General features: G+C 48.5%; 6 protein-coding genes across 6 annotated transcripts; 1 reads left to right on the top strand and 5 right to left on the bottom strand.

The window, feature by feature from the left end:
• Positions 1–1,521: 1,521 nt before the first annotated feature.
• JN550_010523 (uncharacterized protein) lies at positions 1,522–3,486 on the top strand (the record flags this gene model as incomplete). Its single annotated transcript, XM_049308786.1, has 4 exons — positions 1,522–2,154; positions 2,281–2,447; positions 2,540–3,110; positions 3,226–3,486. 4 exons carry the CDS (start codon positions 1,522–1,524, stop codon positions 3,484–3,486), a joined length of 1,632 nt encoding a protein of 543 aa, XP_049167494.1.
• A 45-nt stretch (positions 3,487–3,531) lies between these two features.
• JN550_010522 (uncharacterized protein) lies at positions 3,532–4,486 on the bottom strand (the record flags this gene model as incomplete). The annotated part of the gene is made up of 2 exons (XM_049308785.1): positions 3,532–4,158; positions 4,235–4,486. The coding sequence occupies 2 exons, from the start codon at positions 4,484–4,486 to the stop codon at positions 3,532–3,534; spliced, it is 879 nt and encodes a 292-aa protein (XP_049167493.1).
• A 730-nt stretch (positions 4,487–5,216) lies between these two features.
• JN550_010521 (uncharacterized protein) lies at positions 5,217–7,000 on the bottom strand (the record flags this gene model as incomplete). Its single annotated transcript, XM_049308784.1, has 4 exons — positions 5,217–5,966; positions 6,144–6,158; positions 6,212–6,844; positions 6,998–7,000. The coding sequence occupies 4 exons, from the start codon at positions 6,998–7,000 to the stop codon at positions 5,217–5,219; spliced, it is 1,401 nt and encodes a 466-aa protein (XP_049167492.1).
• Positions 7,001–8,956: 1,956 nt separating this feature from the next.
• On the bottom strand, positions 8,957–9,409 carry JN550_010520 (uncharacterized protein; the record flags this gene model as incomplete). The annotated part of the gene is made up of 2 exons (XM_049308783.1): positions 8,957–9,144; positions 9,205–9,409. 2 exons carry the CDS (start codon positions 9,407–9,409, stop codon positions 8,957–8,959), a joined length of 393 nt encoding a protein of 130 aa, XP_049167491.1.
• Positions 9,410–11,058: 1,649 nt separating this feature from the next.
• Positions 11,059–12,180, bottom strand: JN550_010519 (uncharacterized protein; the record flags this gene model as incomplete). Its single annotated transcript, XM_049308782.1, has 4 exons — positions 11,059–11,367; positions 11,415–11,475; positions 11,527–12,086; positions 12,163–12,180. 4 exons carry the CDS (start codon positions 12,178–12,180, stop codon positions 11,059–11,061), a joined length of 948 nt encoding a protein of 315 aa, XP_049167490.1.
• Positions 12,181–12,689: 509 nt separating this feature from the next.
• Positions 12,690–13,994, bottom strand: JN550_010518 (uncharacterized protein; the record flags this gene model as incomplete). Its single annotated transcript, XM_049308781.1, has 1 exon — positions 12,690–13,994. One exon carries the CDS (start codon positions 13,992–13,994, stop codon positions 12,690–12,692), a length of 1,305 nt encoding a protein of 434 aa, XP_049167489.1.
• Positions 13,995–14,748: the final 754 nt, after the last annotated feature.

The following is a 14,748-nucleotide window of genomic DNA, read 5'->3' as shown; positions in this document are numbered from 1 at the left end:
AATGGATCCCTGTACGCATTGCCCGTATGTTCTATCACGAGAAGTTGTCTCTCGAGAGTTCGGTCGACCTTGGTCAGCGCAATGTTTGAAGAACATTCGCCACATGGATTGCCTCTAACCATTGACTTGGACCGGCCGAGCACTTGGCATCATCGTCTTGTGACTACATAGGTATGGAATGGCAGCCACAGCGCGAGATTGAGATTTCAGCCTTACGTGCAACCTCGAGGGTCAGTCATCAACTTCAAAGATTTATCGGAATCTAGAAATGTTTTCTCCAGATTCGCGGCCAATGGTCTGAGTTGCTTGTTTTCGAGTGATACGATATGTTGAGATGCCGAGTCCACACATGACCGTCAGAAGCTCGGAAAATTGGCCGCAAGGGCCGCGGAAGACGGTAGCGGGAAGTTCAACCAATCAAAGTGCCCAAATTTCGGCTTTCAGCGGGCGCCACGAACCATTTATGCAGGTTGTCTCTCATATGGTTTGCGAAAGAAAAACAGGAGCTCACCACAGAGACTTCATCAACTCTTGGCGAATGCCCTCTACAACTTGTAACATTCTAGTTTTGCAGGCTATCAAGATAACATCCATTGACTGCAACTATTCTTGCATACGTACGTCTTGCCTCGGCGGCCTCGTCACCGCTCAGTCCCATACGAGACTGATCGCCCCATTTAACAGCATTGTACCTGAGGCTCCCTCTCGGAATACGTGAAGCTGAAGAAGCTGCACCACGAGTTCCCGGAACATCTATTACAGGGACTATGCCTCCATCTTCCCGGAAGAGGCGACCCGCTACGTATGGCCGTCATTCACGGAAGACTAAAGGTTGTTCGTTCACTGATCGATCTGCTAGTTCCTGCACCTCTTGTAGAAGAAGAAAGGTTCGCTGCAATAGAGAGTTCCCGTGCAGCAATTGCACTCGTTCCAATGGGAGAGAGTGCGTCTTTGAGCCTGCAGACGAGGCAGATCGTCGACCTCAGAGGTCATATTTGCCGTTACGTCCCAATAGTACCCACTTAAGCAGTGCCAAATATACCCAAAGGGATCGCCTGAGCGTCGCCACACCTGCTGAAGTCAATGCAAGCTCACCCCAAGGTGTCCATATAACAACTTCTACGTCCTCTTGGGCTGACAGCACATGGACCAATGAACCACCACCTCCAAGGCAGCGGTCTGCCTCTGAGACGTCCAGTCCTGGTGGACAACCTGTAACTCTTTCGTACGTCACAGTCCCCTTGACACTGATCTTTTTATACAAGCCATTTAGTTAGTCTTTGAGAGTCTTTGAGATATATCACGTCACTTTCAAAAGCCACTAATCTCAGACCTCCCAGGGAGCCTGTCATCATTTCTGCAGGCCAGCTGACTGAGTATATGCATCCCACAGACCGGGGATTGATGTCCAAGACCCGGTTGCTTGGCCGAAGTCATTGGATGAACGGTGCTACCTTAGTAAATCTGCTACCATTACGCAGCGGAAGATCTATAGGCTGATTCCAAGTATAGTTGAAACCAATGTTCGAAAATTTTGAGCGCCTGGCACAGGACAAGTCTTCGAAAGCATGGTCACTTATGCACCAGTGCAAATCGATATCTCGGGCTATGAAAAAAGCTCACCGCGATATCAGTTCAGTATCTCACAACTTGGATAGTATTCCTTCAAAAGACACAGCAGACAAACTTCTCAACGGGTATCTCCGAACGAAAGAGTCACTCTTCCGGGTCTTGCATATACCTTCTTTCAATGAAGAATATGAAAGCTTCTGGGCCATTAAAGACACTCCAGGGGCCGCTATAGATGGCGTATTTCTCCTGCAGCTCAAGCTTGTGATGGCCATCGGAGCCGCCACGCTTGATGAGAAATTCTCACTGAGGCATCTAGCCGTGCAATGGGTCAATGACGCAGCAGCGCAACTCACAATGCCAACCTCAAAGTCTCAATTAACTCTGAAATCCTTGAAAGCCATGGTGCTGCTGTGTCTGGCCAGAGAAATGACTGGCATAGGGCCAGACCTGATATGGATATCCATTGGCGCCTTGATACGGGCCGCAATGTACATGGGGCTCCACCGAGATCCCATCAAGCTACCAAATATGACGCCGTTCAATGCTGAGATGCGACGGAGACTTTGGACAACCATCCTCGAGGTTAGTGGTTCTTTTTCACTCATATCTGATTGACCTGAGATGCGCTCCGCGTAGGAGTCGCACTGACTACTTAATTTGCATAATTCTACCGGGATATGCTATTCCCATCACTAATACAACTAACAGATCGCGGTACAATCCAGCCTTGATTCTGGAGGTTCTCCTCTAGTGTCTCTGACAGACTTTGATACTCAGCCTCCTGGAAATTTCGACGACAGCCAGCTTGTGCCAAATACACCAAGGAATGAGTGTTCGGTGGCGCAGGCACCCGAAAGATACACACAAACGTCGCTGTGAGTTCTATCAACCCAGCGACCTCGCGTTCATGTTTTTCAAGATTCCATCGTGAGAATACCTTCCTGTGTATTGATATGTTTCGGTCTAGGTCAATCGCTCTGCGCGAAACTTTTCCAGCGCGCCTCGCTATTGCCAAGTTCCTAAACGATCTCCGGTCTGATGGCGCGGCTTATCAGCATACTTTGAATCTAGACACACATCTGAAGGTCGCCTATAAACAGCTATCTAAGAGACTTTCGGTGTTCAGCAGTCGATTAACTCCATTTGAGACACGTATTATTGACTTCATAATGCGCCGTTACTTCATCACCCTTCACCTTCCATTCTTTGGGCAAGGCTTGCAAGATGCTTCCTACGCGTATTCGAGGAGAGTGACAGTCGAGGCATCTGCAAAGATTTGGCAAGTAATCTCAGGCGCAGGCGACATGGCTTTACTGTCAGTCTGCGGCTCCGGATCATTTCGGTCGATTCCTGTTCAAGCGTGTCTGATCATTGCTGCGGAATTGCATGCTTTGTTATTGGAGGATGAGAGCCTTGGACCTCCGACGCTTCGGCCAGATCTGTTAGCCGTCCTGCACGAAGCAAAGACTTGGACCTTGCAGCGAATTGAGGCTGGAGAAACAAATATAAAAGGCCACTTAAGTTTATGTGGAATGGTGGTAAGTTATTCTTCGCCAAATAGCCCTCCGTTTTTTTTTTTTTGTTTTTTTTTTTTTCCCTTTGAGCCTCTTGTTATGCTCTTGCGCTAGACTGATTGACTGACAAAATTACAAGGCACGGATAGATTCAATGGTTCAAGGGCTCTCAAATGATGAACTACAGCAAGTTTTTGCCCAAAGCGTTGAAGAAGCCATAAAGAATTGCTACACCATACTCCAAGGGGCCTACCAAAATGAACAAATCACCAATGTCTCCACCTGGCTAGACGATGAGTTGGAGTTTCCTAACATGGAACTCGAGTTCGGTGGCATGGAATCATTCTTTGCACCAAGTTGGTTGTTGGGTGACGTGCCAACCGCTTTGGACATATGGTGAGCACCAAGCCCGGTTACAAGTATGACGGGAGGTCAAATATTCGTTTCAAGTCTGGAATCTAATTCCCGCCTGATGCCCCGGAAGCTCAGAGAGCCACCCCTCCGTATCCTCGGTGACGATGTTTTTCACCGAACAATGGTTCATTTCAGCAACAGTCTGAGTCTTGAGTACTCCTTGTATGCCGGGACTTCCGCATCTGTGGAACATGCAAGAATCGTTCATGGCACGCTGCAAAGAGTCGCCTTTCCACCCAAACACATAGTCGGCGTGTGTGCCATATCCTTTGCTATCCATGTAAGACCATACAAACGGTTGCGATCCGTCTTTCGGCCACATGTTATTGAAACCCGAAGTGTTCCACATAGTCTCGTAGGCAAGCTGAGGCACGCGGACTGGATGGGAGATAGGACACGGGCCTGCGTTACGGAAGCCGCCCGTGTCGGTGTTGTACATGTGAGACTGGTGATCAGGGCTATCAAGGTTCCTGCCATCCCAGCAAGACGGAAAGTGATGAATGGCCATGATACCTGCTGGACATGGCTTACTGGGCAGGCCTGGTGTCTCGCTGCCTCGCGTCAATATGTCCTGCAGGCAAGTGTATCGTAGCCCTGGCTGCGCGTTTGGACCTTGAATGGTATCCGTTGTCGGACTACCAACCGTCATACGGAATCCCTGATAAATCGTTAATTTCACAAGTATCCTGGATAAACATGGATCCACTGAAAACCTTCCGGGCGCCGTTACTTACAGGTTGAAAAGCCGTAATGTATTGGTCCCCGTTACTTTCAAAATCTTTCTGGGTATAATAGATTGTCATACCACCTCTGATGTCAGGTGCGTCACGTCCTTCAGTACCCAGCTGGGCATTGGCATACTGTGGTACCCGTTTGTAGGAGCCATTCTCGTGCCTGAAGTACAGCGCTGCCGTCCAATAGTTGGAGAAATCCTCAGTGTAAGCGCATGTCGTGCAACTGCCCTTCTCACCAATATCTCCTTGCATGGTTGCATTGAACACATTTCCACCAACAATTTGATGGACGTGGGCTGATGGTATCCGACCAGGCTCGACAAGCGGATCTAGGCGTTGGATAGATACACTTGCGCAACCAAATCTGAGGGCGGCCTCGCAGAGTCCACTATGAAATAGGAGAAAAAGCAACTTCATTTCGAAGGACTGTACAATTATTCTGTGAAGTCAACTGTCGTGGTAGGCTGTGAAAGACTGATGTCTCGAAGTGGCATTTTTCAAAATGTTGAAATAAACGGTGTAGTGCATTGCTTTTTGACGTGTTCCAACCTGAAATACCATCGTACCAAATATTTGCCGATGCTTGTCCCTCCACGCCGTAGGCGAGCACATTTAGCCTCATTGGTTTCAATACCTTGTGGAGGCATTATCTCTCCTATTGGTACTTTCGAGGACAGCATAATTAGCCTACCCGCTTTTATCTCTAACCAATTATAGTAATGAGATCCCAGAAAATTACCACTCAGCACAAGCTGTTGATGCAACGAGGTCATACTAACTGTCGTGCCTCGCCGCTGTTCATCATGGAGTCGCGACTCAATTGCGAGGCTGCATAACTTCGGTTGTTATTGAAGAGCACAAACAAATGTTCACGATGACAGTGACGAACAATAGAGGGAGCGTGTGGATGCGAAGATCAACGAACACGCTGACTCAACGTTGAAATTTGAACGCCTGTTTCATGCGAATCGTACATGACTTTTTAACTTCTACCCTCGATCAGTTGTAGACGACCTGTAAGTGCCAAAACTTGGGTCACAATAGCGGCCTCGGTCCATTGAAAGGCAGCTGTAGAGGGCTTTATTTCCTCTAGGGATGATAGGACCATTCTCCTTTCGATCGAATTTCCCCCTTCAAAAGACAAGCACAATTGTGGCACGACTCCTAGCTCAAGAGGCTTCCGTCGTTCCATCCACGGAAATGCCAGCCAAATGCGGCAGCTGTATGCCTTTGCAGTGATCTCAACGACTTCGTCCACATGGCCAAGGAAAGAATAGGCGGCTTGCAGCATCCGGGAAAATGCTACCGTAAAGAACGCGTGTGTGGCAAACCAGTTTGCCAGCTCGTAGTTGATAAAAGAGTAACACGTTGGAAAAACGTCGACCCCCGTCCAAGCCTTATCGTTCGTGCGGTACCGATTCTCAGTTTTCCTTATCTCACCAGTTCCCATTGCTTTGAGGAAAACTTCTACATCTAATTGGCGAAGATATTCCAAAGCACTGTTAGACCTCAGAGCCAACTCCATCGCTAGCATTGAGTGTGAAGGGCTTTGGTGTAGCCTAGCGAGCAGATGGACAAGGGTCGGCCAGACTGTCATCTCAATCCAGAAGTTATAGATAAGGCCCGTGATCGGGTTCTGAAAACCAATTGCGCTCACTGCATTTCGAAGAGCTTTAGTCCAAGAGGGCTCTGAAAAAATGCTCTCCCTTCCCTCTAGTACATCGTGTTTGAGCTGTGACTGTTCAGTATTGATTTGCAGTACGGGACCATGAATAGAAAGACTAACAAGCTGAAAAATATTCTCAAAAATGAGATGGATAACTAACTCAGTGAAAACTTGTTCTGGTCCTCGCGCACATATAACTGCAAGCAGCCCAGCAGAGTGGGTTTCTTGGTTTGGGCCCCTTACATGGTCAAAGGCGATCTGTTTCTGCGATTAGTATTCTGAATATGGTTTTACATGCCATGTGGTCTAACCTCGACTTTCTGTAGCACAGTCTGAGCGGCGAGTGTGCTACTGGTAAGACATGAAACTGGATCCACAAGGGCGCCTTGCAAAGCCTCCTGCAGGCTGCGAAGTGCTTGATTGTAGAGAGTCAGATCGAGGCTGTCTGTTATGGACCCTTTCTGTTGGAGGTTCGACCAACATGTGAGGAGTAAGTCTACGGCATGCCGCAGTGCGGCACTGCCATCAAGGAACCGAGGGAGCAGCTTGAGGGAGTGACCCCACATCTGTAGATCACACTCCGATCCGGCACTTACTTCCAAGTAGTATAGTAGTTTTGCTGAAAGAAGATCGGCTTTTGTGACGTGCTCGTTACGGGGATTGCTGGGGGTTAAGCGCACGGAGTGGAAGCTGTCGCCACCACTTGCCTCTTTCTTCTGCACTTTGACTATAGTTGTGAGTCGGCCCGATGAAAAGGACGACTCTGCCGGCTCCACAGTTCTGGTATCTTGAATGGTGGCGTTGGCATCAAAACTTGCTGGAAACTCTTTCTTGTTGGCAGATGTGGAATGGCAACCGTTAATGACGAACTTGTAGCTCGGGGGCCCAGAACATTTCCTTTCAGCACGTTTACACGCCGAACATGTGGGCCAGGTTTCGTCGCACTATAATGATCCACTCTATGAGTAACATTGCCACATATGGCTGCAGAAATACAATTGCGAATTTCAAGCAGCATGAGATGGGTAGCTAGTGCCACTTACTTTCGTTTTCCTAGCTTTACAGAACGAACACCTGTTACTTTTTGGTATACCAACCATGGTGGCTCTTAACTTGCAGCTATTCGATTAAATGGGTTCTTAGCGAGCCTCAAGTATCATGTAGATTGATTGAACTACCTTCAGTTATGGGCTGGAAATAAAAAGATTTATGACGCCCAAAGCCGCGCTTTAAACAATTGTCCGCTACCATTACGTATGGCAAAGTACCTGGCTTCTAGTGCCGCAGAGCACGTAGCTGATGGCATTGACCTAGCAACCCCATTGAATAGAGTACGAGGTGCTAGTGATTACATTACTAGTTAGAAATTAGCTCATCAGTGTGGCAGGGCAATGAGCCTTACCCCTCCGTGGACCGCAGGGCTTCTAATTAGATGAAGATGCTGCGTGTTAGATAGAAGACAAAGGCGCCGGAATTTACTGCACAAAATGTGAGCGCCATGATGGATGTGCTTGCGCAAAAGTTGGCCGAAAGAGGAAATTGTGGGTTTTCGATGCTGACCAGGGGTATAACAGTGGACAAGGGTCATGAAGTTCATCATCTGGCGTATTGTAACGTATCCCCAAATTGAGCTGACCTCTAAGTCACCTGGAAATCCCCCTCTGGGTCATTCACCACATATTGTTTGGATGGGCGAAATCCCTTGGATTGCTGTTAAGACTGAGCGACATGGCGGTGTGCTCCAAGCACCAGAGGATCGTCACCCCTCGAGGAGACTTGATTCTCACCTAATACGCCTGTACGTTCTCAGCCCTACCTCTGCAACTTTAATATGTCCCAATAACGCCAGTGCGCTGGCAGGGGCTTCAAACATTTTCTATTAGCCTATACGGTGTTCCTTGCTCTCAAAGTGATGTACGGACGAATGATGTCACCTGAATTAGGCGCTTGCAACAAGCATGAGCAGCTTACTCGACCTACAGAGAACTCGTGCGTAAGCGGCACCATCCAATGCTTCAACCCTTGGCTAATGATCTCCGGTTACACAATTATGTACTTTAGCTGAACACACGCACCGCCAGGCAACTGGGTTGACGTTCGTGCGTGATACATGCATGCACAGTCCGCTTGACTTCATACGCTTACTGTAAAAGCACGATGTTTGAAGATACGGGTATGAATTATATATCTTTAGACAGTGGTATCAACCAGTGCCTTTTGCACAGAGAACACTCGGTTGTTTTAATGCTTGCCTTCCTTAATCACGGTGTGATAGTTAATGGATGCTTATAACGTCGATAGGCGAAATGGTGGTAGTCGCTTGTTAACGCCTCTCTTATTTCAAACAAAACGTGAAAGATTTGGTATAATTTCATGCGTCCAGGTAGTTTTCTGCAGCGCTCACCTTTCCGTTAGCCGCCGCCCGGAATTCCGAAACCATAACCCGGATTTCAAGCCAATCAAATCATCCGTGTACTGCGCATTGTCTTGCCCGCTCTTTGTCATCGGAAGCGACCAAGTGTATGGGAGGTGGTCCAATACACGCATGCTCTCTCACCGGCGTGACGTAATCAAGATACCTGGGTAGTCGCTCGCACTTTTCTTGCCTTATTTGGCAACGTTTGTGCAACAGGCGACTTTGACATGGAGTCAATAAATATATGCACGTAATCCTGACCGTTCCAAGGATTTTTGGGGCCTACAGAAACGGCTACCCTGTTTATAGTGTGCTATTCACAATTTTGCCCAATGCCAGTGATGAGACGCATGGACAAGGGAAGAGAAAAACAAACACGCCATCCACGGAGAAAGTTAATAAGATGCCCCGTGAAAATGTTGATTGAAAGAATTCAATTGCGATGTTGCCTGAACAAACACTCATTTTTCTCGCGTGCGCCATCATGCCTGGATGCGGAGTGTGTCGCAAGTCACTATGATATTGAGAAAGGACACCTGAGCTCCCTCGAATGTACATGAGTCGTAGGTGGACGACACCCCACCCAAGACTCCAAAACGACAAACATTCACGTTTGCCCAACGACGAGTAATCTAATTCCCTAGCGCGTGGCTTCGTATATTGCCATGACCTCTGCGAGTCTATCCAAGCTCTCTCGATCGCCGTAGGCGTCAGCCAGGGCTTTTCTTCTGGCGGCTTCGTGCGTGATCGTGTCTTGCGTGGCGGCCCGGTCGTTGAACGCGACGTTGGGCTCGGTTTTACCCTCCAGATATGTTACTATGCCAGTCGCTGCCAAACCTCGTTAGCATAATAAATCTTCATGATTGAACGAGACTAATCACCACTTACCGAGAACTATAGGCAGGAAGAATGTGAGCAAAACTCTTGGGTTTCGCGACGCTGCTGCAGCTTTTGGCAGCCCGCAGTGAATCCCGCTGGGAGCTGGCGAGTAGACCGCTGCAATGGCGGGCCGCGGCTGATGTGTGGAGAAGTTGAGTGCTTCAGGGCTGAATAGAGTCCTGTACCGTCTTGCGTAGTAGGACGAATTGGGCATGATCTTGTATCGGATTGCGTATGTGAGTGTTTGCGTTGGGGTACTTAGTTGGAATAGTGCAATGGTTGCAATGATGGATTGACTTTGCAGAACAGTGGCGTTCACGGATTGTCTTATATGGTGCTAGCTCTACTCTTGACTTGCCTCTCATTTCTGCCGCTCAGGGGCTCATGCACTGAGATCGGGAGTTTTCTTGATTGATTGGAACATTTGCATTGCCGGGGTGGGCTGATGGTAGTTCGACCATCGGCCGATTCCGAGCCTGCGGGGCATACGACCCGTCCCGGCGCCCCAGTTTAACGAGAAAGACCCGCCAAATTTTAGGGAGCAGCCTGGTGCATTTCAGCTCGTTTCGCAACAGCATGACGAAAATCGTCCTATGATCCAGCGACAATCGTAACGATTTTGGTTTTATTTCTGGGATTGAATGCCACCGAGAACAATGCCAAGGCTGCTCTCCAGCATAAATCCTCAAGTCTTTTTCGCTGACCATCCAGCCAGCGCCGGGTTCTCAACGGTCCTCTGGGCACTGGGCATTCAACGAGGAGTTGCTTCCCTAGGTAGTCGCCGGGCTATAATATCGTCGTTCTTGGATGTATACATTAGTCGTAACCTTGCTTTTATACAGACCCATGGATTGTGGTAAGTTTGTTTAACAAGACTGGAGACATCAAATTACCAAGTACAAGAAGCTCATATAGATATCTTTCTCACTTAGTTCATTGCTTGTGCTCCAATATGCGTAAAGTAACCGCAATACCTGGAGTAACCTATCATACCTCCACGCTGGGTATTTGAAATAGTGTAAGACTTGTAAATCTCTTTATCCAAGCTGCTCAAAGCGGTGATGGTGAGCGCGTTGGTCAAGGAAGGAGAATTTGAGTTCCCGATGCGTCCAACCCAAGTTGGGGGCCGTATGCAGAGAGCGAGAAGTTTGAGGGTGTGGCAGGTGATTCACTCCTCATCCTTCAAGTATAATGGTATGTATAGTGCGAAATCAGAAGGGAGTAGGCGCGGGACGCTTTAGTCCCTGACAGGTTTGTCCCTGTAGAGGATCCAACGATCACGACAGGGCTCTCCATATGGCCAGTGCCAGATTACTGGGTCCTCGCACATACTGCGACCAGTGGCGACCTGTCAATGGATAGCTTTGCCCTTCAATCATCCACGCCGGCATATTATCGAGTTCACCTCAGTTTCTTTGCCATAATCGTTGACCTTGCGAGAAGACTCGAATTTGACTATGAGTTGCACCGCGCTTTTGCGTCTATGTTCAGTCAGAGGCTATGTTGAGCACTATATATATCAATGCAATGGGCTTAGGTGGTATGGGTGTGGCGCAGTAGCGTAGTTCTACATGTGGTGGGTGTATCATATAGCTTTATTTTTATGCGCAATCTTTACAGACCTTTTAGACATTGCTTTATCAAAGCCTCAGTAATATCTTGCCCTATGACATCAGTTGGCAGCTGTCTCAATTGATAAATGATAAATCGATGTTATCTTCGTCTCTAGACTCCTTTGGAGTAAGTTTTGACTATTGTATCATAGTACGTGAGTAGCGGTGGACATTGTAACACTTATACAGCGGTAAATTAGAACCGTATGCGCGCATCTAGTCAATTATAAAGTCACAGTACCATTCGCAACTAAAGATGGTAAGGAGGTTCGGAGCCTTCGACTGTAGCATAAACGCTAGAGATCGCGTCTGCGAGCTCAGCGGGGAGAGGGCCGGCCTCGAGTGCATCCAAAGTTTTGTGTAACTGCTCCATCTTGGAAACTCCGAAGATCACCGCATCACCATACTCCCCATCCAGATTGCTATGAAACGCCGTCCATCGCAACGCAGCTGCATGTCCATTGATGCCATGCTTCTCTGAGGCATCCCGTACAATGGCTACCGAGGCCTGAACCGGCGCCTGTCCATACAGGTTCGAGTACAGCTTTCCAACCATATTCTACTACCAATCAGCTTAACCCACAAGTCAGTGGCTAGGGGCCTTACGTCACTCATCCACCGTACTGCGGTGGCAGCATGGTCTGAGAAAAAGCCTCCCGCTGCAGGACTGTTATAAACATTAGTTTTAGTGCGATACTCCACTTCAAAATAAGCCTACCTATATGCGAAAAATGCTATGTTATGTTGGCGTAAGAGAGGAAATAGTTCCTTCTCGTTGCCCCTCACAATCGCGTTGTAATGTCCTTCGTAAACACTAGGTTTGACGTAACCATGCTGCTCGCATATTTCGATAAACTGCTTCACCTCTGCGGCGGCGTAGTTAGAGAGACCAAATTTCTTGAATTCCCCTTGCTTAAAGGCGTCATTCATTGCTTTCGCCGTATCTTCATAGGGCGTCTTGCGATCTGGCACGTGTAGGAACATGGTCTCTACAGCGGAGGTCTTCAAGTCAGCAAGTGACTGTTCAATGCTCAGATGAATCTTGTAGGGCTCGAGGTCTCCAGGAGCGCCACTCAAGACTTTTGTATGGATGTCAAATCGAGAGGCAACCCCAACTTGGCCAAGGCGTTTCTCAGAGGCCCCAGGAGCATTCACAGAGTAATTGCGGGCTGTGTCGATATGAGTATAGCCCCGAGAGTGGAAGGTATCCACAAGGGCCTTGACATCTTCAACCTTATCGAAGTGTACAAGGCCAGGGCCTTTGTTGATATCGCCCACCTAGCATCTGATTAGAAGAAAGTAGTCAAGGTTGGTAGAATGCACATGCCGTGTGGGTACTTAGAATGATTCTCACGGGTGTTTTGGAGTACATGATGGATTTTTAGCTCCCGTGTATATTTGAGGTGCAGAGTTATATTCGTTCGAGTGAGTTGGAATTGAGGGTATCTCACAGATTGGGGCGGCTCTTGCCTTTTTATGAGCACTAGGTAGGAATTGGAGCCACAAACTCGTCCGATCTACCCTGCTGCTTTGAAATCATTCTAAGAATCTGACTCGATTTATCAGAGCCGTCTAGATACCGGTCGCTGGCAGCGTGGAGATACCAGCCACGACGGCCGATCAGTGTGTTAACCCTAGTCGAACTTCCGCAACTTTACCGCAAAAGGCCCGCAACTTGCCCGCCACGACAGAAATCAAGTTCCGAACCGGCATTCAGCGACATGGGATTCTTTATTTGAGCTTTCACCCCCTAGACTGAGCAGAAATAACGAAGATTTACCTTCTGTCTATGTAGACGACAACTTGTAAGCACATGGCAAAAAGATGGACAGCATCTCGCTGGACAAGTCCTGTACATGTGATGAAAGCATCATACACCTGTTATGAGGTGGTTATATTAATACGACTTTCTTTACTTCTCCTATCTTTCCAACATTGCATCTTGTCACTGCCGACTATAAATGTCCAGTACAACTTCGCAAAATCATCGATTTCCTCAGCGGCATACTGCGAAATCAAAGGCTCCGGCTGCAGAGACGGCACTAGAAGCGTGGATTTTGAACAACACAGTTCAAACCATTGCGCTGCTGATTCAGCTTCCCATACTCCACGGCGCGCAGTGAACATAGCAGCCCCAGAGCATTCGGCTGATCCTTTCGTCATAGTCTGGTAAACATTGGCGATAGTATCGATGATGAGGTGAGATCGTCGAACACTTTCAACCAAGATCCATAGCTTCCACATCTCCGAATAAGCGTCATATTCCGTGTCAAATTCAGTTGCCGTCCATCGCAGAGGTCGGAAGCTCGAAGAAATGCCCTTCACTCGATATCGTTTCATCAATTGCCACATCTGATCCATCCACCGGCGAAGGACTGGGAGTTTTTTCTCAGCAGAGGCGCGCCCGCGCACTGAGCCATCAAATAGCAGAATAAACTCATAGATAAACAGAGATTGGACTCGCGCTAGGTGAGCCGGTATGCTTTGTGCACTGCCAGGACTTGGTGGGTTCTGACTGGCGACGAGAGCAGACGCACGATCTTCGGTGATCTGTAGCATTATCTCTTTCACGGCTGATGTCCGACTGGTGTATGCTGCAAGCGTCGTAAAAGCATCTTGGAGACATGTTGGCATGCCATTTTCGTACAGTCGCCGATGAATGAAGCTATTGAATCCATTCTTGACCCACGATTGCAGCATCTCCTCTACGGCATGAATGAGAGGTTCCAGCTGCACATTAGTCACGCAATTTACCTCTTGGTTACACTGCCGTAAGACCCAGGTTTCATCCTCGAGGAACCACGGACAAGGTAAGTCGGAGTTGCTGCCGTCCTCAAAACGAAAACGCCCAGCTGATAAATTGGAATATGGCGTCGGCAGTGTAGGAACGTATGGTAGCACTACATCCAGAAGAGAAGGATCGACGTTGGTCAACTCTAGCGAGCCCCAGTGACCAAACCCAACATTGCTTTGCGGACCATCGTCGTGGGCAAAGTTTAGAATGGCGGCGGGCTCTGCAGGTTGGCTGTGTCGCGGAACAGGAACTCTGTGCCGTCGCTTACGCTGCGGATAGACGCAATCAACGTCCCTGTCTAGGCATCGTCGGCACTCGGGAAGCTGTTTGTCGCATTTGCGCTTGGAATCTGCACAGGCAATGCAAGCCTTCTGTCGGGGAGTTGCGGGCATTGTGCGCAATTTAGAAATGTCGGATGATTTGCGGCCAGACATGGGAGGGAGGTGCTTTGCCGCCAAGCATGTTAGCTATCAACTACTTGGGCTCGGGCCGCTGACAAATCCCAGATTAAATGGCGGCTAGTATTACTCGCATAGGTCAGCTGGGCTTAGGCTTAGCTTCAGTATTAAGCTCTATCTATAACTCACTAATGATTAAGGGGACTTGGAGGATGATCTGCGCGAACGCTACAACCAGCCAATCTGCTATTTCTATGACTGTCCATCATAAGATTGCTCTTCCTTCTGTCGGGTAGTCGTAACGCGGCGTGCGAGCACGCTTCGTCCCGCTACCTGTGCTGGCTTCCTTCCGAGGTAAGAGCGGTGTCCATGCTTGCTGCAAACGCGTCTCCATTGTGGCGCTTGACCGCAGTACACAGTTATCAAGATAGCGCGGGAGCCCAGATGTGTCAATTAATACTACATGCACTCACCCAAAACCCCCCTCTTCTTGGCCAATATCTCTATATCGTCATTTGGACCGTTCAAGTTGTCAGTCGCCGACAAGTTGGCCCATAACAGCTTCTGTTCTGCCTTGAGTGGATATGTCAAGAAGAGGATTTGGGGGAGCGCAGAGCCCGCATTGCTTTTGCAATTCTTATTGACTTCAGCTCACTCTTTTTCTCGTCCGATAGCACACGCAAAAGCTACGGACACCGTGCGAGACTACTACGGTCAGTCGCAGAGAAAACAGGAGATTGTGCTGACA

This window comes from Neoarthrinium moseri, assembly GCF_022829205.1.
Source record: "Neoarthrinium moseri strain CBS 164.80 chromosome Unknown scaffold55_Wmoseri_CBS_16480, whole genome shotgun sequence".
NCBI classification, from domain to species: Eukaryota; Fungi; Ascomycota; class Sordariomycetes; order Amphisphaeriales; family Apiosporaceae; genus Neoarthrinium; species Neoarthrinium moseri.
Note: the sequence above shows the minus strand (reverse complement) of the source record. Positions and strands in the feature narration are given on the sequence as shown.